The following is a 25754-nucleotide window of genomic DNA, read 5'->3' as shown; positions in this document are numbered from 1 at the left end:
TGACTGCAATTTCCCTTCTTACACCACTCTGGAACATTGCCATGATCAACCACACTATAGTTGGGCTTTCTCTCTTTAAATAGACGTGCACAGTGCAATCCAGAGTGTTAATTGAATTCGTTGCAGCAAAAAAAAAAAAAACTCAGTGTTACAGATTGTGTATTGCACGGCACGGCATAATAGGTGAACATTTGAATGACATGGAAATGTACAAATAAGGTGAAACATTCATTACATGAATGTAAAATATGTGGCTTTAGAACATACAATAATACACTTTGAATCTCCACCTAAGGGGAAAATCTGATTTTATTTGTATTCCTGCATAGAAACACGTGCCGACGTTACATGGTACAAGATATCCAGTGCTTTGCACCGGATAAACAACATCTGACAGCTAGACAGGGATTCAATCCAAGACCTCTAATACAATCACTTGACCCATAACCAGGAGATCTGGTTATGGCCCACAGCCTCCTCCCCCTTTGTCCAAAATAAACAATAGTGAACAATTTACCATTCCACCATTGATTGATTATAAATATATTCCAGAATGTCTCTGGTTTTCTTGTCAATCATTGAATATATTTTATTTTGCTACATACAACTGTGCTTTCCTTTTAAAGACTTTTGTCAGCATTAAAAATGGGGCTGAAGTCTAATAGAGATAATTGATTTTCCCTTGGTTTATCAGAACATAAGGCAACTATGGCAGACCATGAGGATTATACGTATTAATTCACCAGTGAAAGAAACCACAGTACTTTTGCAGAATCATGTACTGTACAATGGCTTGTACACAACTGACAAAACTGTTCAACAAACAAAACAAGTACATAGCTGCACACATAAGCTCCATTACTGAACATTAGGCACAAAACTGGAACCGATGCCACACAGAATGCATCCTTACTACAGTACATGTTCACTAATGTAATGATGGTAACGAAAATCTACCATATTATCTACTGTAATAACAGCTTACATTTGGACCCTTCTCAACCAGGTATGATGCATCGATGGTATATAGATCTTATGTTGTTGAAAGACAAAAACATCCCTCTTGTAGAAACGGCCACAGACATGATTGTGTTGCCTGGGTGGCATTCATAACATGCCGTCTGTTGATTAATGTCTGTTGTCCCTGTGGTCTGTGTTGAATACCTCTGACATGATGGAAGGCAGAAGCCAACCTGTTTGGTTTTTAATCAAAACACACATTAATCGGGCATTCCATTTTGTGGATCCGTTTAACTAGGAGACATCTTTGAATGAATAACAACTTTAAGTTTCTAATCTAGTTCACAGTAACGTGTTTACGGTACAGTGCCATATAACATAACTGGCATTTTTAGTCAACATTTAGAACATTTATGGTTAAAGAGGTGAATTTTACTGACATCAAAGTTAGCATTTTCAGAGTTCCAAAAAGAACTACATTTTGCCATCCTGTAGTGTACACTTTAACAATTATTTGTTTGTTTATTTTGCGTTCATAGTAAAACCTCGTTCACAAATGCGCATGATATTGTAGCAATATCTCATAATTAAAAAATATTGCCAGGTGATTAAAACTCCTGACAAAATGTTGTGATGTATGTCCCTAAATGATAAGCATATGGATGTTAGTCATTTTCAAGGTACAGTACATAATCATAAAATGCTGTGTCATGCAGTAACATGCTAAATGTTTTTAAAACATATGCTGTAGGTGTGTATATGTATCAGGAGGCAGCTGAGCAGAACGATATTCAACAACACATTGTTGGGGTGTTATTATGACACATTATGTATTCTCCTGAATAAACAAAGGCCTGGTCTGTAGTTCATTCATTCCAACTAGAGTGGTTCAGAGCTCCATCTCCAAGCCAGTCGTTTCACCATTCAGTCAGTTCAACATTCTGTTTAGTTTGTTGTAGCTAATCGCATTCAGGTTAGAGTGGTGACCTCTGGCTGAGGGTAGTTTCCTGTGGCAGTGAGGAGGTCCTTGCAGCTCTCTGTTGAGAGGAAACACACAGAACGGAAGAAACCAGATCAAACCGTGTTGTATGATACGTGGAAAAGTCCTCTGTGTTAACCAGCTTGGTGGTTCTCAGCCTCGTTAGCACTGGGGCCCGAATTTCATTCGACAGCTTTATGACGCTGCTCTACAAAATGAGGACAGGATTTACCCTGACACTGTGTCAAAAAACTATGAATGGCTTCAAACCTCTGGAAGAATGAATGGAAGATCATAACTGCACAGAGATGAGCAGAAGCCTTTAACTGTGACCAACCATGCTGCTAATGGAGGCCAATTAGTGGCAATCATCTGAAGGAGTCCTTTGGGAATGTACTGTAGCGGCCCATCCCTGTGTTCATAAGACAGTCTCTGCATCTCCATAGATTTGCTGTTTTGTGAATGGTTTGCCACCTTATTAGACACTCAATGTAGTGAATAGGCAGTTGTTACATCAGTGGGAGCCTGGGAGGGAGAACCTGCTTTAGAAATAAAGGAGGCATTGTACAGTATTATGTATCTAATATAATTCATACAGTATAACTAGTGGCTTTATGCAGTATTTAACAGGCAGCTTGTCACAACATTTGGCATCTCAACGCCGCCATCAATATGTGTGCTTCTACCAGAGGAACGGCTTGGTTTCACCAGAGTCTGATAAACATCTAAGCATTTTCAGAGATGCTGTGTGCATCTACCCATTCCCCCCTCCTGTCATATTTCCCTCCTCATATATCCTACATCCTGGAATTGGCCTGAACCCAACCCATCCCTATGGGCACAATCCAGTGAGCAGAGCCATTGTGTGGCGAACTAATCAATTTCCAGGGATCCCAATTCAAGACATTTGTGAGTGCAATGCCTTGAACAGCCACTTCCATTTTTCGAAACAAATTATTTAGATTTTGCAGTGAATTTTGATGGAATTAAACGCTTTAATATTGTTATTCAATAATGCCTCGCCACTACCCAATCCCAGTTAATGTGCATGAAAATGCATTGTGTATGTGTGATATTCTCCTGTAATAGACTGGGATGTCATTATCCACATATTCACCAGACACAAGGCTCAGGATTGAATTACACCTCCCCTCTGCCTCTCTCTGCCTCTCTCTCTCTCTCTCTCTCTCTCTCTCTCTCTCTCTCTCTCTCTCGCTCTCTCTCTGATTACTTCTGAGGTCATCTGGCGTTGCTCAGATTTCCTGTGCTTTTGTCTCTGGGATCAGCAGAGAGCTGGCCTGGAAATGCCATAAACTGACCATGTAATTTGTTCGTATCGTACATAAAGCCCACAATTGTTAGCCACTGCTGATCCCATGCTTCATTTGTGTTGTTGTGTGAGTGGAACAGTAATCAGCAATGATGCTCTCCAGTTGGTACACTGTATGCTACTATGCATGTCTGCCTGCATGCATGCATCTGGCTACACACGTGTGTACAGTGTGTGTGCTAGATGGAAGGTGGGATCATTTTTGCATTGCTAGTTCTATGACAGAGTGGCATATATCACATCCTTTTGTTATTGCTTAATTTTGCATCCACGGTTTACTTTCACTTGTGCAACCCTGTGCTGTCAGTTTAGAGCCATTCAGCTACTCTGTATTGATTGCCATCAGGGTCAATCGGTCTCTGGACTGCCAAGGGGAATTACCTGTCTTCTCAGGCCCTAGCCATTACCACCAATCACAACACTCATATCCCTTCTTTTTGCAAGTTTTTAACAGGGTATGATGACATGCCATTAACATACACACTCAACACATTATGGGACCATCGAGGCTTTTAAGTGACAATGTGATACCCTCGCCAGGAACTCACTAAGTGCCCCATTTATGTTTTTTTTTCCTTTTTCTTTCTTGACACTGGTGTAATAATGAGCAAAGAAGTTGCATCATGGGAATGTGTTACACGCTGGGTAAACAGTAAATCGTTATGTGTAGTTCTGTGGGTAAGAGTCAGGCTCTTTAAAAGGGGTGAGATTGCTCTCAGGATGTGAGAATTGAATCCATCACTGCCAAATATAGAGTCACTTCTCTCAAGGGGCATTTGGGGAGTTCGGTGAGCTGAGATCAGATATCCAACTGGCCATCCAGGCAGAGAGTGATGGAAGGATGACAACAAACTGAAATGAATTAGTGGGAGCATTGCCGAACTGTTACGCCAAACTCTAATTCACACCAGCTGCGTCAACACTAGTTCACATGCACAGCAACAAATGCAATAAATTGGACATGTCTGACTGAGGTTATGAGTGACAGCCTGTCAACGTGTGTCTCGTAACGTTCACTGCAATGAACCCTAGCATGAACTTCATAGTCGTATGTAGTAGAGAGTGTGCATATTAGTGTGCATTATATATTAGCATATTTATTTGTAAACACATTTAAGTGACACACTCTACATTTTCAGTGTTTCATGGAACCACATTACCTGGGAATATACCCTTTGAAGAAATTACAGAACAAAAGCTTGGTCCCTGAGAGCACACAGACAGATAGATGACGTAATTCGTTCTTCAAAGCTCTGTAATTGATTTCCCTTTGAACTGTTCAATGAATCATGACTTAAAACGGTGTCCTCCAGTCACCTGGGGGTCTGTGGGAGAGTTGATAAACGTTTCAAGAAAAGTGGGTTGTTTTTTCCCCTCTAGTTATTGATAAGCAGCCTCTAACAATCTTTTGGCATTGAGTAGTCGCTTGTGTATATAGTAATGCCATTTTACCCTGCCAGTGTGCAATCTATGTATTGATATTTATATAACCTACCAGTGCGTATGGTGGGCTCTCCAGGACAAGAGAAATCCCCAGAGGTTAGCAGGAAGCAGGTGGCCTCTTTCTTAGCCTTGTCGCGTCCTCTGGAACAACGCAGGGACCATTTGTCGCTGGGGGACAGTGGCTGCGTCAGGCTGCAGACCTCCTCCTCTGAAAGAGCCACATTAGCGTCCCCGTTCTGTTTGGAGTCTGATAGGAGGAGAGTAACACATGTGTAAATGTCAAAGCCTTTTACTGAGACCACCATCATCACCACCACGGCCCAGGGAAAGACAGAGGCATATTGCACGAAAACCCAATTCTTCCAATGCCAGTGAAATGCGATTTTAGATCTTTGGATGCAGTAATTACATCATGGTGTGCTTTACGACTAAACCCCTCAGGAGGTACAAGATGCTGTTCTAGAAGAGGGATTGTCTCTGTCTGTGTGTCCACACTGAACAGAGCTAATCTCGCAAGCTGCTGGACCCATCAGCGCCAAATGTCTTTTGCACACTGCTAGTAGGCCACCGAAGTACATACTTTTATGCTGAAATATTACATTTAATAATGGAACAGTCAAAGGGGCTATTGGGGATATTAACTCACATCTAGCACTGTGTGTACAGGTTTGTCATGTATGTTTTAATATATGTTTTAAAAAAACTTGTTTTTAAACTTAAAGGACCAATAATAGGACTATAGCGGTGCCAATACATGCACAGCTGTTAGCCATACATAAACAGAATATTTCAATTGTCAATTGAAATGTTGCTGAACTAAAACGGAATAATTGAGTCAATGGTGAATATATTAAAAAAAATATATTTTTTATACAGTGTGTGTGTGTGTGTGTGTGTGTGTATATATATATATATATATACACACACACACACACACACACACACACACACACATACATTTTTTGCCTTTATTGATAGAGATGGGGGAAGACACGCAGCAACGGTTGTCGAGATCGGGACTTGAACCCGCGACACGCCGTCAGGCTGGATTACCAGCCTAGGTGCCCGGACCGCTTGGCCGGCCCGGCCCAAAATATATATATATTCTTTTTGATTGTACAACCCATGGTTCAAGAATTATAAGCCACCACGAGGCTGCTTTGAAAAGGTTCTTTCTTGGCCTACTGGGAGTGTCGTGTGCATGCCAAGTTTCACGCCAATGATTGGCCCAATACACAAACAGACAGACAGACATTATGAAGTTATGAGTTAATATAAATAAGGCTTGGTAATGTGTTCTGATGTGCATGAGTACTTTTGCTTATACCTGTAATTATAATGGTGCTATGCCGATTACGTTGCATTTATACTTGACCTTATTAGTCATTAAAGAATGCTTTACAATGTTTTACAATTATTGTTGGAAAGCATTATGAATATATTAGTTCTTATAACTAAATATGCAGTGTTATAAGCAGATTCTAATGCATAAGAATGCTTGGAGATTTTGAGCATTTATTGTATAAGAATCATGTCAAATCAAATGTATACATTATATACTGAGAATGGTTGAGAATAGATGATATAACCTGAGCGGTTTCTGCCGATGCTCTCTTCTGTAGCCAGTGGACAAGTGTCACTCTGTGTGCTGTTCCTTGGAGAGTTGGTGTCTGACTTGGCAAAGGACGCAGAGTCAGTGGGAGGATCTGGGTTGGGGTTGTGCTTCTTCTTCTTCTTGGGTAACTTCTGCTTGGCCATGGCCAAGGAGTAGTACATCCCAAAGTTGTTGACTATAACAGGGACGGGCATGGCGATGGTCAGCACCCCGGCCAGCGCGCACAGCGCCCCCACCATCATGCCCAGCCAGGTCTGAGGGTACATGTCTCCGTAGCCCAGGGTCGTCATGGTGACCACTGCCCACCAGAAGCTGATGGGGATGTTCTTGAAGTGTGTGTGCATGGCGGCCGTGGGGTCGTCGGGGTCGGCCCCGATGCGCTCGGCGTAGTAGATCATGGTGGCAAAGATGAGGACGCCGAGGGCCAGGAAGATGATGAGCAGGAGGAACTCGTTGACGCTGGCCCTCAGCGTGTGGCCCAGCACGCGCAGCCCCACAAAGTGTCGAGTCAACTTGAAGATCCGGAGGATCCGGACGAACCGGACCACGCGCAGGAAACCCAGCACGTTGTTGGCCGCTTTGGACGACAGGCCGCTCAGGCCCATTTCCAGGTAGAACGGCAGAATGGCCACAAAGTCGATGATGTTTAGCATGTTTTTGACAAAGACAACCTTGTCTGGGCAGCAGACGATGCGCACCAGGAATTCAAACGTGAACCAGACGACGCAGATGCCTTCAACCTGCGTGAGGACTGGCTTGGTCACCACCTCCCACTGCTCCACCTCCCTGGTGACGTTGCCCTCCACGACCAGCTCGGTCCGGTTGAGCACGTCATTGAAGGCCTCGTGGGTCTCCAGACAGAAGGTGGTGATGGACACCAGAATGAAGAAGAGCGAGGCAAAGGCTACTCCCTGAAGGAGACGGATCACAAAAGAAAAAAGCTAATTGAAGCATCAAGATGAACAGCCGATAGTATCAATAGTATTACAGAATACAGATTAGTATGAGACATCCATTTGATTCCATCCTAGCAAACAATTTATCTATAAGAAAGCAGTGACAAGTATTCTCAGCGAAAATAGCCCAGTTTCGAATCAATTATAGCTATGCACAGCACACACAGATTGAATCATGCTGTGAGACAAAAAGCGATTCCATTAGTTTCAGTCATCCGGCATTCTACCATTCAAACAAGACAGCAGGGGGTTGCATTCACACGACACCGGCAGAAGGCACTGACTTTTAAAGGTATGCAATCATTTTATAATAAGAGGTAAAAACGTTGTCTTAAATAGGGCTGTAACTTTTAATTTTTAATTGTCTTAATTGACACAATCAATGTGTGTGATTAACTGGTTCAGACCGTTGCTAGGACCTAGCGCATTTTCATTGATATCAAACGAGAGAAAAATATTCGGATTCTTTTTTTCTCCTACTCTTTCTCCTACTCCTTGCTCTTCGCTTATCCGCGGTCCCGTTCAAAACGAGAGAAAAATATTCGGATTCTTTTTTTCTCCTACTCTTTCTCCTACTCCTTGCTCTTCGCTTATCCGCGGTCCCGTTCACTTCCCTGTTTACCGCTGCAGAAAGAATCCCTCATATCTCCTAATCTAGGGAGCTCTCAGTGGTTTTGATCAGATGGATATACTAAGCTCTTCATTTCTGACTTCAACATGCCTCTCGTTCAAAATATGAAGCGAGCGATCATCAGCGACTTTTATCGGAATCTTAGCGAGGTAAGCAAGCAAAAATATGTCTCCCGGCTTTTTTCCGGAACGGAAGCGGGGGAGCTTACAGAGTAAAAGCAGCCACCGGCCATATCTTCCCGGCACCCCAAGCTTCTATTTTGAAAGAAATCCCAGCTGATTGTGTTAACCACGCCTAAAAATAGACTATTTTCAAGCTTGTACATCTTTTTTGGTCTTGGTCTTCAACTCCTCATAAATCAAACACAGGCATATGTGTAGGGGAAGAGGGAGGATGGGAGAGAAGACGACCAGAGAGCAAGTACCCATGACAACCACACTGGGACGGATGCTGTCACAGGTTTTCAACGCTTTTCATATCAAGGCCCATTATTTATTTGGCATTTGAGTCATGGACCACCATTTGATGAGGTTTAGCCTCTCAGACCAAAGACTCTCGGGCCAAAGAATAATTTCATGCTGTATTGATGTTGGTACCATAGGAGAGATAACAGGCAATTGTGTAGACTTCTTTTTAAGGGTCCATTTGGTTACCAACTCTCCATTATTTAGCTGGGGACAACCTAGAACACCCTCAAGGACCACTGGTGGTCCCCGGACCACTGGTTGAAAACCACTGCCGTATGAAGATACACTCAGAGATTGATGACACAGACTGACTATTATTATTGAGCAATTATTTCATAATATTATCAATTATTTTATAATCAAATACATTGATTAGTTTGATTATTGTAAAACTAATATCAACTGAGTGAAATCACCTGGCCGTTTTATTTCCTCTTCATCCTGAAAGATGAAGGCCACTAATAGCATTCACCTGATCCTGAACAATGGCCACGTCGCTCTGTGTTTGTGTTCACATTGTGTTCCAACTAATAAATGATCACTAGTGTTTACTTATAGCCCGGATATATATTGTAATGACTCTCCAACTCTACTCATCTCCCAGCTGGATAAATATGTACTGTACCAGTACCACTTATCAGTCATTGTATTCTGTCAGGCCTCCCACAAATCACTCAGCAGTATAGTGTTTGGGTCTACGATTAAGTATAAAATGTCCAACATGTTGCTGTGTGTAATTGGATGCAGTGATAAAGTAATGGCCAATGTGCTGGTCATGTAACTGTGTGCAGTCCATGACTACAATGTGCTCATAGTACTGCATCAGTGATGGCTCCCGCCAAGTCTTTCAGGGAGGGCAGATTTTATGGCACATACTGTATACTATTCGTGAATATTCAAATATCTGTCATATCTGTAAATATTGTGACCTAATGGATTGCATGTGCAGCAAGCTCCCTTAAAAATATTCTCCAAGTCTAATGGAGCTGGTTTTCAGCTATAATGTTCCCCCACCCACCCAGTGTACCAGCCCACAAGGCTACTGTGAAAACAAGGAATCCGCCTTGGGACAAGCCTAGCAGCACTGGCCCTGTCCCAAGAGGACCACAGAAATCCCCGGAGTGGCGATGGATGGTCCTTTCCCAAGAGGAACTACATAGTTTCCCTTGTTGCATGGACACTGTTACCCTGGATTACATCGTAGCAGAAAGGCTCACTGTGTGGCAAATGTCATTATGTCACTAGACATGGACACAATTACTTGTCTGTCTGCCTGTCTTGCCAGTCTGGCTGTGAACAAAATGACTTGAAAGCAGATGGTTGTATCATGTTCATAGGAGAATTATAAGAATGCTGCGTCATATTTATGTAAAAATGTTCGGTGCAAAAGGTCAAGGTCAAAATTGAGTGACATTTTTCTGAAACTTGGTGGGAACAAATGGTCAAATGTCAAGGTCACATTCTATGTAATGGTCAAAATTAGATAACTGCTTTTATGTCCACCAAAATGGGTATTTTATGGACAGGGGTGCTCGCTAAAAGGGAAATCGATATATATATATATATATATATATATAAAATCACACCTGTGTGAACTGAGTGGTGCAACTCACCGTCCCCCCCCTCTCTCTCTTATTAGCAGGCAACAGTGCAGCACTCTCTCTCTCTCTGTTTCTGGCACAACAGCGCCCCTACTGGTACTAATAGTCATACTGGTGCTCATTAACGTCACATGGACACATAGGTGAACAACACATAGGTGAACACGGACATTGCTGTTCCTTGGAGTGGTTGCACCACTCAAAAGGATATTGTGTTGTGTGTGTGTGAGTATTTCAGTTACTACTGTAGGCAAGCCACTGTGAGCTGGTCAGCACAGTGAGAACATTATTGTCTCCGTAGATGAAGCTGAAGTCCTAACCATGTACAGTAAAAGGCATTTTGATTTGTTCATGCTTTCCCATTTTATGGTTAAAAACAAACTAGATCTTGTCTTTTATCAGCAGAGCAGTGAGCACTAGGCAGGAAATGCAACTGCAAGTCAATAATCACCCTTTCCCCGTCTCAACAGTTGCAATCATACACATAATCTCGCAGTAGCAAGACAATTAGATATCTAACGAGACATGTTATTAAGACTTGAGGGTCGGTCTGACTACATGAGACCGACACAGGCATGGATCAGGATACAAGAAGAACTTTCATTTTCCTTAAAAAAGAAAGAAAGAAAAGAATTGTGGGAGGTTGAGGCTTTTGAGAGGTATGCCATTGTACTTCAACAATGTGCAACACTCCCTTAAAGGGAAATATATGTTAATGATGTTTAGAAGATTTAGAACAAAAAATATGTGGTTTTAGATATTTTAGATTTTAGCAGGGAGCCCAGTGTCTCTGATGTCATCGACACTGGGCTCACTTACTTCCTGGACTACATCAAGGAAGCTCTTAGAAGGAAGTGAAGTGGTCACGTGACTCAGTCATTCATAAATAATGTTTGTTCATGAGCTGGTCACTGAGCTCTCATTGGCTCCAGTGCATTCTGCCGAACTTCCGGGTGTAGTTTGGCTCCCGTGAAAGTGTCCATGAAAGTGTCATGGCGCAGCCCAGTCACGTGACCACTTCACTTCCTTCTAAGAGCTTCCTTGGACTACATGTTGTCTCAGTAAGACATCCCTCCCCCAATTCATGAGGAGGAGCAGTGCACCAAAGCATTATGGGAATTGTAGTCCAGGAAGGAAGTGAGCCCAGTGTCGATGACATCAGACACTGGGCTCACTGGTAAAATCTAAAATATCTTAAAACACATATTACACACATAAAGACCCCCAGGAAAGTATTCTAAATATTCTAAACGTCATTAACATATATGTTTTTGGTGTCCCTTTAACACACACTCAAACATACAATGCGATCGTTGTGCACAACATGCACACATGCCCGTGCACACATGCAAAAAGACACACTCAATATATTTCATTGTGTCCTCCTCACCCATAATTTCCAACCCAAGAGCTATCCAGACAAATGCCACTGATGTACAGCCGGTGCCAAATAGTGAAGGCAGTCCAGACAAACGAGTATTTTGAGACGTGGTCCTTCTTTCAGAGCAGAGCAAAGGCAGCCATTTCAATCCCATCTCCCAGCATCTCATCACAGCAAATTCCTAAGTCAGTCAATCAAAAATGGCACTGCTTCTCAAGAGTCCTCTTTCATCCATGTGGACTTGTGGATTTACCCATTGCTTCTGTTGCTTCTGTTTTTTCACCGCCCAGCCCAGCAGAAGTACATGAAGCAATGCTGCCAAAGAAAGGAGTCTGTGTCATGAAATGAGCAATAACTAGTCTACTGGTGAACTTGGTCAAGCAAACTTGATATTTTAATCACTTAAACGCTATATACTACTTGTCTTTGGGGATCTATAAACATGCACCACTGCGTGTTGTTTGTCTCTCTCTGGCTATATTGGCCTAATTTTCACTCCTGAATAGGGATGGTTTGTTTTTTTCTCAAATGGGGTGTAACACCAGTTGCATCATTAAGCATTTTTTGATCCTATCTGACAGGAGTCAAAACGTTAAGTGAGACTTGGCCTGTCAGTTAATGCAACATCAATGGTAAAGGTCAATAAGCCGTCCCTATGATATGCTCAGTCAATATGCCAGCCAGTAGGCTAGACTCAGAGCAGCCTTTCTGCAAAGTGCACTATTCTGTAGGTCAGGGATCTTCAACAGAGTGTCCGGGGACCACTTGGGGGTCCTCAGAGATACTACAGGGGGTGTGTGTGTGTCTTAATAGGATTTGTATATTTTTTAACCACTTGAACCCTAGCATCCCTTTTCTGAGGAGAAAAATATCAGATCTACAAGCTCAAAACGGCTATTGTTGGATGACGGAGAGGGACAAGTACTGAGTGAAAGGTCAAAAAGGTCTGTTCAGGTGGTTAATGTCTGAAAATATAAACATGAATCCAACACAACACTGATGATAGTGCTGTCAAACAAGTCTATGAAGCTATCTATGATGAATTCTATGAAAAAGCATTTTATACAAGATGTAGTGGGGGTCCCTGCTTCATCTCTTTCTCAGAGATGAAGCAGGCCCTTCTGCTGAAAATCGTTGAACACCCCTGCTGTAGGTTGTTGCTCTGCTGAAAAATATGAAGCTAAACCATTTAGTATGTTGACAACATATTTATGATGATGACCCGATTTAAAATGCAACTCAGGATGTGGTAAATTGTAATAATTAACAATGAGGAATGTGCTGTGTGTACATAATTATATAATCTATTCTCTATCTATAGTGCTATCATCTAATAATTGAAACAGAAATTGTCTTTAAAAAGGGGATAACTTGGTGCAAGTCATTGGTCTTCTCATCACCTAATCAAGCTATTCACTGTAGCATGAAATTGTTTACGCTGGCAATAAGCACAGATGTATGAGTGCAGCATATTTTATTATGATAATGATGATTAGGAGCATATTCCACTTAGTCCTCCTGGGTTGTGAAATGTCTCTGCTTCCGACTGATAGATTCACAATGAATGACTTCATTCTTGTTCTATATTGTGAAGAATTTCTCTACTCACGTCAGTTTTATTTGACACCAAGAAACCACAACACAATTATTATTATTATTCTACAGATCTAATTCATTGTTGCTCACAAAACGAGTCACGCATTAAGGAATAGGTATGCCGAGGGATAAAGGACCCTGGGAAAATAGAACCCTGGGAACATCGGATGACCCTTGTTCAAAGCAGTGACATCGACAGATCATAAAGTTTGTCATCATTACTATTAGCTATGCACTTAACTAGGTAATTTGTTCCTGGCAGACAATTGGATTTCTCTTCCCTCACCCCTGAATATGACTGTCTTCTAGACTTTGGCCCGGACAGCATCAAAGCTACTGTATAGAGCACCGGAGTCTGATGTCATTTACACATCCTACTACCAGAGTACATTCTGAATTCCCATAGACTTTTATTTTATTTTATATCGCGTCAAATAAGAACTGTGTTCCTAATAAACAAATTATGCCGGAGGTTTGACTGCTATGGATATGAAGAATCAACTGACGGCGAGAAAATGCTACCGCTGCCGAATTAGTACAATTTGTCACCAGAAACAGACTGTATCAAGTGAGTGACTTTCCTAAACGATAGTATACAGAGCCACGTACCTTCCTGACAATATCGCTGAGATGTTTTTTTGGACCACAGATATTGTATGAGACGATTTTAAGATGACCCATTGTTATTCTCCATAGAGAAAACCTTCCGTGACCCAGAGGATGAACGAGTGACGTCAGGACTTCAGTACTCTCTTAAACTCCAGTATGACAGTTTGTCTAGTGGCACCCAATAAAAGGTTGACACCACAAGCTCTGTTGTTCTCTCTAAAGGTGAGCCAAACAGGCCCTGTGAAGCTTTGGTTTATTCAAACACCAAACGGTTTATCCCAGAACTAAACAGAGATGATGAATATCTGCACACAATCTTCGTTCACAGACACTTATGGAAGAAAGGTTGTTGCTTGGAGTCCGTCTTTGCATGCGAGGATCTGTGTTTTGCTGTGTCTCACTGACAATCCGTGCGAAACTTGTGGATCAAGTAGTAGGGGAGGCTGAATAAACAGTCAAAAAGGACACGCACATCAATACCTATAGGCTGGGTGCTGGATCAAAATAAAGTCAAACTGAAGAAATGAAAAAATCTGCACACCAATTAATGCTCCCAAAATATCTTTACTGAATGGTAAGGTTTCGGGCCGCAGCCCTTCCTCAGACCTTCAAGGATCAAAACACTTGCACAGAGACTTGCAGTAGTATCAGATACGTCAAACACTATCACAAATTTCCAATATTGGAACATTCAGCTCTCTAACACTCATTTCTGTGACTGTCAAGCCCCTTACTGTTATACATAAAGGAAGGAATGATAATGAAATATGAGATCAGTAGATTATCCAATAACTGAAACCAAAACGTGTCATTTGTGCTATATTGAAATGTCTAGGGGTTGACACTAAGGAGGCACTTGCCCGTCGGGCAGTACTACTTGTCCACAGGTCATGCCCACTTGCCCGAAAAGTTAACCGTGCATTAAAATGATACTGTAGTTCATTTTAAGATTTCTGTTCAATTTAACAATATTATTATTATATTATAATATTATATTTTTACTTTCTGGGGCTAGAATGTGACAAAAATCATACCTCAATTTGTATACCAAATACCTACAAAACGGCACATTATAGGTAAACTGTGTTCTTATTTTACATTCCATAGACCAGAAGACAGAGCACTCTGGCCACGTACAGGTGTTTAGACAGACATCTCGTGTTGTGTTTGTAGAGGATTGCGTGCCTTCTCAAACTGGTTTCAACCTGAAAGCAAACTCCACCTGCCCAAATGTTTTATTTACCCGCTACTAGGGACAGGTGCTCAATGCTCAAATGTTCAATTTCAACTGCAAAGAACAATGATATACTGTAGATTTCAACTCATAATAAGTCGAGGATATGCCACATTTTAGGTGCCAAAAGGACAACATGCCAAAGTAGGTGCCAGATTGTCAATAGATTAGAGCCCCCAGAGGGGACAGATGCCAGGGCTCAGCTGGTAAAACAAGAGTAAAAGGCAGCATGGCATGGAACTTACACGGGCTGCAGGCTGGGCAGCAGTCTGTAGCAGCTGGGGACTCCAATAGTCATCTACTCCAGCTGTTTATCATCATATTCTGATAATACTTTTTCCCTATACACCCTTTTCCTAGGACTGGGAAATAAACAAAATCTAATTTCTTTACCAAATACCTCGATGATATTGATATCGTATTGTGATGATTATCTGTTGTGTTGTCTTTTCCCGGCTTTAATCACTTAAAGTCTAACTGCAGTGGCTTTTTTGCGATACCTTTTATTGTGATGTATTTTTGGTGAGTTGAGTCTCAGCCAATTACAGTCTCAGCTGGAGTCCATGAAGGCCACCGTGGCCACTCAGTTTGGCCTTCTGCGCCTTCTTGATATAAAAATGTTCTGAGGCTACAGTGGCCATAACATCCCACTGGTGCAGACCCAGCTGATTTCACTGTATTCTCTCTATCTCTTTCCTGACAATAAGGTTTTTAGACACCACTGTCTTGTTGAGATTCTTAATTCAGAACATGGGATGAGTGTACCGTTTACTACTTTTTATACGAGTACATGTCCGGACGTCATCTTAAATTACATTCAGAACAGAGTAGCAGCTCTGTAGTCTGTACTGTCTCCATAATGAGAAAAAATAACTCGACCGCCCCCAAACTGTACTCGGAACTCCTAGAGACAGCCAGCCGACCAGCATGTGGTCTGAACAATGTCTCACAAACACATTTCCCTTGTTATTTTTGTACTTGTTTTGAATGACCAAATTGGATACGTGGTTTCTATATGTAGGCTGTACTGTACTTCTCATATGGTTCCATACTGCAAGACAGAGGCTCTCAGGGCTCTAAACAGGACTCAAATAGGACACCTGTCCTCACAGCAGGGTCTCGAATAGGCGAAACAGACAAAACGGATAATAAATTAAAAAATACAGACAGATGCCTATATAAAAATAACTCTGTCCCTTTTCTGTTCCACATTTTTCCCCATACCCTCTATAGAGACTGGAAAATGGGTGTTCACGTATCCTGCCCCCCTCTGACTGGAATACATGTTTTTGAGTGGTGCCAGCAATGTCCGTGTAACCCACCGGCCTATGTGTATCTGAGCATCAGTATATGACTATTAGTACCAGTAGGGGCGCTGTGCCAGAAACGGAGAGAGAGATAGTGCTGCTCTGTTGGTGTGATTTTTTTCTTTTAATGAATCCTGCTAAGATGCTTTTAAATCCAGAATGGAAGAAATTAAGGCAGTGTTTTGAGCGTCATTGCTTTGATTACGGGCCCATTTTGGACATGTATCTGTGTAATGTTTTTGTTTATCTGAATCTGTTTGTTTTAGGCTGCTGCCTGCCTTGGCCAGGTCTCCCTTGAAAAACAAATGTATCTAAATGGGTTTTCTCTCCTGGTTAAATAAAGGCCAAATAAATTAATAGAATAAAGATCTTTGTACCAGAATCTAAATCTAATTGAAAGCATTTCAGCATATTCTTAATGCAATTTGCTGAAATGGCAAACATCACATTTTATTTCAGTTACCTGTGCTAAATGACTCTTTGATCTGCCTAGGAGAAAATGAGCTTTTCTCTTTTCCCACTGTGTCTTGGCATGAGAGTACCATCACTCACTGCTGAGATCCTCTCCCAACAGTGATTAATTACAGCTACTCTTGTTTAGTAGCATGTTGCACTGGCCAAGTTTATAGAAGGTTTTGTTTGCAGAGCTTAAAGCTAACTTTCCTCTTCTACCTGGTTCTTGAACCTGTTTTCCTGTGCAAGTGCTGACGTTTTACTTTTTTACCATAGAGCCTACCTGCTTGCTCAGGCGATCAATTGAATCTTGGCCATGGTCAAAATTAGTGTCAGAACCTGTGTCTAGGTGAGACATGACCGATCTCCGTAAATGTCTCACTAGAAGAGCAGGGAGACAAAATACAACCACCCCAATTGTTTAAGTTATATTGTATTAAAATACCATACAGTATACCAATACCATACAGATTGAACAGTGCATTCCTTTTGGACAAGATTAGATTTTATTCATTAAGAAAGTTACATACAGTAGCTCTATCTGCCAAGTATGAAATTATGTTTTAGATTTGTCATGATGCCCTGGGTTCTCTCTAATGCATCATGAAATATTTTCAGTAATCTCTTGATTTAAATTATATACTAGATACTTATGTAGTTACACAGTATTTGCTGAGGATCTTGAACTATGGCTTGAGACATGCCGGCTCCAGCATAAAGGCATTACATACTAACTCTGATCTTTATACTACACTACATGCCATACACAAGCGGATGTAGTGCAAATGATGGACAGATTAACTTTCCCTTGGCTTTTAAGAATCATATTTCCTGGAATCGGTGCAGAGGCTTTCTGAGGTAATGTGAGTCCCTGAAAATGCGTGCCTTTAGAATACATACTGCATATCAAGCACACATATACGTACAGTACATGAATGAGATATGGATTAAATGCGCATTGGAGACTTACACACACAAAATATATGCTGTATTTCAAATATGCTAGACATGTGTATATAAACTAAATATTAGCAAATATATTTTGCCCCATGTAAATATATATACTGTATGTGGCATCAGGTGCATCAGAACTATGGCTTGACTAAAAATGCACTTGACATGCCGTTAGATTAGAAACACATGTGTACAGTACATGATATAGAAAAATAGTCTTTTCAAATATGCTAGATACGTTAAGTTGGACTATGATATAAATATTAGCGAGAAGATTTACAGTAACTATTAGTACAAATGGGTCTCATAGTATGACTGCCATCCAGTGAGAGAGCCATACAGAACGCATTGACATGTTGACACGTTTACATCCTACCTAGTTTAATGAAAGTAAAATCATGCGAACTAAATCTGTCAAAATATTCCCTAATAACTTATGGATGTCTAGTGATCTGAAGGGTTGCATTTGTGTGAAAAAACTTGCTAAACTGAGACAAGCTAAAATAGATTACAAAGATAAAGTTGAGTACCAATACTTTTCAGGGAATGCCAAGAAAGCATGGGAAGGTTTAAATGTGATGATGGGCAGGGAAACTAAGCAAAAGCGTACCACCCTGTTGCACCCCTCTCCATCTTTTGCTAATGATCTAAATATCTTTTTCAGCCGTTTTGATAAGAATGACTTCAGTGCTGAGCGTGATAGTGTGTGTATGTCCATTCCGGAGTATGTCCCTATCACACTCAGTGAAAATGAAATTGTAGCTAGCCTTTCCTGTATTAAGCCCAACTCGACCCCTGGGCCTGATGGCCTTAGGCTTAGAGGTCGAGTGTTGAAAGAAAATGTTCATGAATTTAAAGGACAACTTTAGTTTTTTTCTACCAAGGTTTATGTTTTAGGTTGTTATTAGAGAAAGATGAGTGTTATTTTTTTTTCATTTGCTGCTTTCTTTCATTTTAGGGATTTTAGCTGTTTTTGATAGGGGGGGCGGGGGCATTCGAGCATGGGGCTAAATATGTATTATTTTACAAAATATTATGGCGATTTATTTATTTTATTTACTATAGTCCTAATAAACCCCAGGAAATTACATCTGGCCACAAAAAAATCACAGGATCTACAGAATGTGAAGGTAGCCTACTGGGGGGAAGCCACACTGTGTGTCATAGGCTCAATATGTCAGTTTGACACATTCAGTAGAACTCGTGATCTTTTGTGGCCAGATGAAATTTCCTGGGGTTTATTAGGACTATAGTAAATAATTAAAAAATAAATCGCTATAAAATGTTGTAATAAAATACATATTTAGCCCCATGCTCGAATGCCCCCGCCCCCCTGTCAAATACAGCTAAAATCCCTAAAACGAAAGAAAGCAGCAAATGAAAAAAAAATAACACTCATCTTTTACTTTCTCTAATAACAACCTAAAACATGAACCTTGGTTGAAAAAAACTAAAGTTGTCCTTTAAAGGTATTGTGTTGATCCAGTATTTGCTTGACTCTCTAACAATGTCCAATGTACAATGTTATGGAAAATGTCTTGTATTGTGCCTCTCCCCAAGAAGCCACTGAACTAAAAGACGTCAGGCCCATTGCTCTTACTTCCATTTTGGGAAAATGTTTTGAAAGAGTTATAAGCAGACAAATCACAGCGATGGTTTCTAACAGCTTAGATCATCTCCAATTTGCTTATAAAAGTCAGAGAGGAACTGATGATGCAACTATCAGCGTTTTTAACACCCTGTCAAAGCATCTCCAAGTCCCTTCCCACTTTGCCAGGGTCCTTTTTATTGATTTTACCTCTGCTTTCAACAGCATGCAGATACACACCCTTCTGCAGAGACTCATTGACATAGGGGTAAATGGAGGTATTATCCATCTTGTCAGAGACTTCCTCTCTGACTGTCCTCAACAGGTCCGTGTAAATAATACTCTGTCCGACATCACTGTGCTTAACACCAGTGCTCCACAGGGGACTATCTTATCCCCCTTACTTTTCTCCTTATATACAAATGAATTCCAGTTAGATATGTTTCATTTGTTCAAATATGTGGATGATATGGCCCTGGTTGCCTTACTGAAGAAGGGGGACACAGCGGGGGAGGAAGCATACAGAGTACATGTGTCATCTCTTCAGAACTGGTGCTTTAGAGTGAGCAAACATATCATGGAAACAGTCTATAAAAACCTGATAGAGGGAATCTAGACTTTTAACATGGCAATGTGGTATGGCAATCTAAATGTAAAAGGAAGAAACAAGCTGCAGCGAATAACGAACCTAGCCTCAAAAATCATTGGGAAGAGATAGAAACAATTAGGCTGTATCTATCTACAAGGAGGTACTTCGTAAAAAAGCTGTCAAGATAGCAAACGACCCCTCTCATCCACTCTGCAGGGAGTTCCAACTACTTCCCTCTGGTAGACGGTACAAAGTACCAAAAGCTAACCGTAACATTTTTTTAAATTCCTTCATACCAAATGCCATTAAGGCACTAAATGATACCATGTCTCGCTAGATTTGCTGTTTTTCCAATGTATTTGCCACTGTTGTCCTGCTTTTTTTTGCCATGAGAAAATAATTGTGTAAGTGTTGCTTTTGTAAAACGGTTGTAACCGTTTGTTTTTTACTGTTTGAGACCGAAGACAAATTTCCACACGTGGACAATAAATGAAACTAAATAAATAACTTGGGATAATGTCTGAAATTTTTAATCCATTAACGGACAAATACTGGAAGCGGTTATAATGAGTATCTGCTTCACTTTGTCTGAATTCAATGACGTTCTAATTTTGTTCTATAATGAATGCACTTGATCACAATGCAGCTCTGCTCTGCCATTTACCTGACAACTACTGGTTGAATGACACTAGATACCTTCATTCACATTTGCTTCAATAAGCTCTCTGCTGCTGCTTTTGTTGCACAGCCATAGTGCAAACCTTCAGAATTGCCCACAGCTGTCTGATATATCCCCTGAGAAGAAGAGAAACCCAATAGGACAACAGTCATAAACCAAAGACCACAAAGAAACATTTTGTTTAAATTGTTCTTAATAAGCCAGACTTGTAAATAGTATTATTAAACTGTCAGCTATCTATTTACTAGTTTCACTGTTCGGAAGTATATCAAATCCAAACCCTGGGCCTACAGCATATCAATCTCTCTTGAAACACTCTGCATGGTCCTTCACCAGTACATTTAAAAAAAAATGATAATACAAAAGGAGAATGCACTGCCTTCAATACAGGTTAAGTATCCTTGTGCATCCAGTACAGTGGGGAAAGTAATAAGCCATGCTTTACCATGACAGAAACATGAGAGGGCTACATTTAGAATGGTGATTAGCTCGCATTATTAACCATCACATCAATCGAAAAATATCTGTACTGTACTGTATGTCGTACAGCATTTTGGAAGTTAAATAGTGTTTGGGGAGTGATCAAGTTATAAATTGGTGGTGTACGGAAGGTGTTCATTTCAAGATAAATGGGAGGTGAAGTTGAACTGATTCTGACAATTCTAAGTAAAGTGAATATAGCCAGACCGATGTATTGGTTTGGCTGATATATCAGTCAGACATTATTTTACATTTTTGATCAGTATTGGCATTTATGCAGCCGAAGTATCCAGTTTTTTAGCCTTTTAATGTTTTTTAGAAAATAACATCTAAAAGCTCACAGCATGTCATGCTGCGATACGTTATGTGCTTGGAGATTTATATTTTTTTGTTCTCAAATACACATACATAAAATCTCAATGTTGCTCTTTTCGATAAGATTGGTCAAAACATTGGTAATCTGTAAGACTCTCCAATATCAGGATAGACATGGGACCCAAAACTGTGGCATGCATCTGTTCGGCTATAAAAGTGAATGAGGTTCATTCCATCCACCATCAAGGCACCCTTGAATGACACTCTACACACTGTAGCAGCTCTAGTCTATACTGTAGTAGTCTACTCTACAGCATAGAGCTGCTCAAGGTCAACTTTAAGATTGTAATTACTCACACAGTTAAATGTGTGTGAAAGAGCATCTCGCAAGATGGTTACAAAAACCGCTCCATCCAGTTTTTACTCTGTTTATCCAAATGCAATGCAAACAGTTTTGTTTACATTTGAATATGTATGAATCCATGGAATTTGTCGAAATTTGTTCTTTTCTTACATAAATGTCTGTTTGTAAAACCTAAAATATATGGCTACAATATAACTGAGTATAAATGTCTTTCCTGATTTGGACAATACATATTTAACAGTGTCAAAGGCAAGGGTTCAGGCTGCTATCTTTTTTCAGTGAGTGTAAAGAGAACGCGACTGGAAACATTGGGCCAAAATAGCCAAAACATTAACATAACGGCATCATTGCACACTAACATCCTACTCAGGGGATGGTTTAATAGTTACGAACCAAAGGGACATAACACATATGGGTAATGGGTCTGTCACTACAAGAAAGTAAAAATGGAACGAAGTGGACTCTTACAGGACGTTCAATTTGTACACTCTCATAATTAAATGAACACTGAGGATTTTGCAGTTAGATTGGGATAGCTACCAGAGATCACATAGTATCAAATGGGGTCTTTTTTTACGGCTTAAACGTTTTTTTTTCTTCTTTGTTTTTGCAATGTCACCTCGAGGAACTACTGGGAACTCCAGCAGATTATGAACTAAGTCAGTCATGGTTCTCAAAGTGGGGTGCAGGGACCCCCAGGGGTTCTTATAGGCCGGGGATCCCCAGCAAAATGTGTTAGGCCTAATATAGCATCAAAATCAGTTCAACCACTTTAATCCTGAGTAGCCTATACCAAACGTGATAAATGTGCCATTCAGTGCATATAGCATTCAAAGGGGGTGTGTGTATACATCCATCGGCTATTTGAAAATGCATTTTTACATTTTTATTTAATTATATGTATAGCCCTGAGGCCATTAATACTTATTACTTTGGGGGTTATTCTTAATTGACATGTAAACATGTAAACGTTTTAGAACCACCATATGACTGACTTGAACTTACCCTCGCTGCCCTGGATGAGTATGGGTCCTCAAACAGGGCCCATATCTTTGGTTGCCAAACTTCGCAGCAGCCTCTCGACCTGTCTGGGCAGTCCTCGATGCCGAACCGCCTGGGCACCTCTTTGTCGTCGTCCGTGTCGTCTGGATCCGGGGGTTCGAAGATGTCAAGGGCCTCCTCTGCGTCTCTGTGCTGTCTGTAGGTCATCCAGCAACATGGCTCCACATCAGTCTCATCTATTCCCCAAAATGCCAACTCCTCCTCAAAAAGGGGTCCGCACACGTCAGCGGGGCAGTGGAGCTTGCCAGTTCTGTAATAGTTCAACACGTAAGCAAAAATACCGGGATGTCTGTCGAAAAAGTGCTCGTTGGCACCTGTTGCTGCTGCGGGCGCAGCGGAGTCTGTGTCTGAGTTGAGCTGCTGCGTCTCCGGGTCGGCCAGCCATGCCAGGCGGGTGCCCGGCAAGGTTCTGAGGGTGCTCTTGTAGGTTTCGTGTCGGGTGCCACCGACATTTATGATGATTTTGTCCGAATCCTCCCCCCGGGAGATATCCTCCTTCATACATGATTTTGATGCAGGTTTGTTGCCTGACTTGCGCCCTCGGTACGACGAAACACACACCGAGCTTATCATTTAGATTCAGAGACCTCTCGGGTCTATTCTCTGGGTTGTTGACTGCTGTTCGCCGGTCCAGTATCAGAAAAGAAACGGGGTGTGCGCCGTAATTGCAGAGCCCAGTCCTGGTAGTCACCGGTGAGGCTCATTTATCCAAATAATGCTTCGGAGACTCCTCAACCACTTCAGTGAGAAAATTGGCCTAGAATAAAACCACCTGTTCTGCTACAATACAACTCCGCCAGACAGAACAGGTGTTTGGCAACAACATAGAGTAAATAAAGCCTTTGGGTACAGCTAACTATCAAGAACAACAAACATGCTATATATTTAAAACGTATAGGCTATTACTAAAATCGATTGCTTTAGTCAGTTTAGTGGGCTATATAGGCTATTATGTGGATATTGCAGTTTGGCGAACTCAGTATAGTTTGGTCGCATTGCTCGTCTTACGGTCTTACTTGAGGCAAAAACAAAAACGGAACTAGAAGAAAATACACCCCTCACATTTAATCCTTCCAAGTCTGCTACAATTTCTTGTGCAGTGTCAAAATCCAGTTGGATAGAAATTATAGCGTATTAAGCTAATTATAACTTTTATTTCATTCCAACAAGGCGAAGAAGAAATACGAGCTGTGAGATGATCCAAAGATAATGAAATGCGCGATACTGTCATGAAATATTCCATTAATGTCCTGTCAAAAAGCTCGTCTGGGAAGATGCAGGGTTGTTTTCCTTCAGAGAAGCTGTTGCATCTCCACAAGTATCCTCCCTTTAGTCCCTGACTCAACCCAGATGGAACAGCCTCGGCTCTTAACCCTTTGGCCACTGATGGCTTTGGTGCATTCATGGGTGCATTATATTTTTCACCACTCCCTTTAACTATTACTATATAGAAAGAAAAATAAACCAAAGAAGGGGGGGGAAACGGTGTGTGTGTGTGTGTGTGTGTGTGTGTGTGTGTGTGTGTGCGCGTGTGTGAGTGTGTGTGTGTGTGTGTGTGTGTGTGTGTGTGTGTCCAAGTGTGTTTTCAGAAATCAACTAACATTTATAATTAGCCTACATTATATGAATCTACCAGGTCATCTATTTAAAAACAACTTTATGAACATGCTATAGTTGAGATGAGAGAGGCTTCTGTGATGAAAAGACAAAATAACCCAAGGAAATGACTGAATCATTCTCCATTAATTGAATACACAGGACCACAATGGAAACAAGCCCTTAGGGCTTTTTGTATTATCCTTTTAGCACCATTGTTTAATCGTACCACTGTACTTGTTGCAAACAGTTAACTCCTTAATATGAATCTATTAATCTTTACAAGAATGAAAAGTATAAATTACTTTATGTAGGCCTTATATATGCCTAAAATTGTACATGTATTTACTATTTATATATAGCCTAGGCAGTAGGCACATAATAGTCTACTGACACTCTAATTAAATGCATAGGTTGCTTGAAACATGTCAGTCGACCATTGTCCATGTGTTACGTTCCTCCTCACTCAAGTCATGCAAGACATTATAACTCAACTTTTCTCATTTTAATTTAAAGCTTTTCTGAATTCCCTCAATACTATCCAGTGGTCACTAGTCTCAACTGGTAGGTAGGAGGGTTTCACTGCTTTGTCTATAGAGAAAGTTAGTGAAATGTGTGGCAAATCTGCAAAACAAATGCTTACCACTAGCTTTCTTCACAAATGTGTTCATAAATGTGTCTACAATCACATCAATTTGTTCCAACCCAACTCCCTTGGGAAACTTTGTGACAGGTGCTGACAGTTGGGGTACCATTTACAACCAATATAAGGCAAAATTTCATTAAGCTTCAAGTAGCATGTGGTAGCAAACTAGGAGTTTTTCATGATTAGTTTTGCATGAAAAACACTCCTTGGGCAGTTGGGCTAAATTCGGCCATAGCCCAAATGTGCTGACCTCATCACATTTGTGTTTTTCGTGAAAAACGAATGCTTGCAATGGATTCAAGCATTAGAATCATGAAGACCCCGCTAGTTTAACACATCACATGCTATTTAAAGAGTAAAGAAATGTGGAAAAGTTTGCCTTATATTGGTTGTTAATGGTACCCCAACGTTCAGCAGCTGTCAGAAGGTTTCCCAAGGGAGTTGGGTTGGAACAAATTTATATGGGATAGTAGACATCTTTATGAACACATTTGTGAAGAGAGCTAGTGGTAAGCATTATTCTTTTGCAGATTTACCACACATTTAGCAAGTTTTCCCTTATTATATACTGTTGTGACTCTTGAGAGTGTAGGTACAAATTACTACAATATAAGGTTTCCACCTAGTGTACACTTTAGGTCACAGCAGTTTTAACAGATAAGAGTGAGCCTAATATCTCAAAACAGACTCAGGCAAATTCAAAGGGATGATGGGTTCCCAGATTAGAGTGATTTACCATACAGTGGTAAATCATTATTGTGCCTCTGGGATGTCAATGTTTTTTCCACTTAATTTCTTATTGAGAAGAAAAAGAGGATAAACTTGACAAAAAACAACAACAAAGAGTCAAAGGACTGCATTTTTCATATATTACAGATCAACAGAATCTATAAATACAATATTTGAATTCCTCATACAT

At 40.8% G+C, this 25754-nt stretch overlaps 1 protein-coding gene across 1 annotated transcript; it reads right to left on the bottom strand.

Moving 5' to 3' along the window:
• Window positions 1–341: 341 nt before the first annotated feature.
• Window positions 342–23828, bottom strand: kcnc4 (potassium voltage-gated channel, Shaw-related subfamily, member 4). Its single transcript, XM_083769461.1, has 4 exons — window positions 22537–23828; window positions 6302–7238; window positions 4765–4959; window positions 342–1997 (listed from the first exon to the last, which is right to left on the bottom strand). Exons 1-4 carry the CDS (start codon window positions 23164–23166, stop codon window positions 1930–1932), a joined length of 1830 nt encoding a protein of 609 aa, XP_083625587.1. The 5' UTR covers window positions 23167–23828; the 3' UTR covers window positions 342–1929.
• Window positions 23829–25754: the final 1926 nt, after the last annotated feature.

Source organism: Protomyctophum parallelum, assembly GCF_964188405.1.
Source record: "Protomyctophum parallelum genome assembly, chromosome: 7".
Classification (NCBI taxonomy): domain Eukaryota; kingdom Metazoa; phylum Chordata; class Actinopteri; order Myctophiformes; family Myctophidae; genus Protomyctophum; species Protomyctophum parallelum.
This window is presented reverse-complemented; position numbering and strand designations above follow the sequence as displayed.

Bases quoted from the DNA above. Each gene is read 5' to 3' on its own strand.
- kcnc4 (XM_083769461.1), bottom strand. From the start codon at position 23,166: ATGATAAGCTCGGTGTGTGTTTCGTCGTACCGAGGGCGCAAGTCAGGC. The intron at 4,960-6,301 runs GTTATATCATCT...TCCTCCTATCAG, and splicing joins CATCGGCAGAAACCGCTCAG to ACTCCAAACAGAACGGGGAC. The intron at 1,998-4,764 runs GTAGGTTATATA...TCCTCTCAACAG, and splicing joins AGAGCCCACCATACGCACTG to AGAGCTGCAAGGACCTCCTC.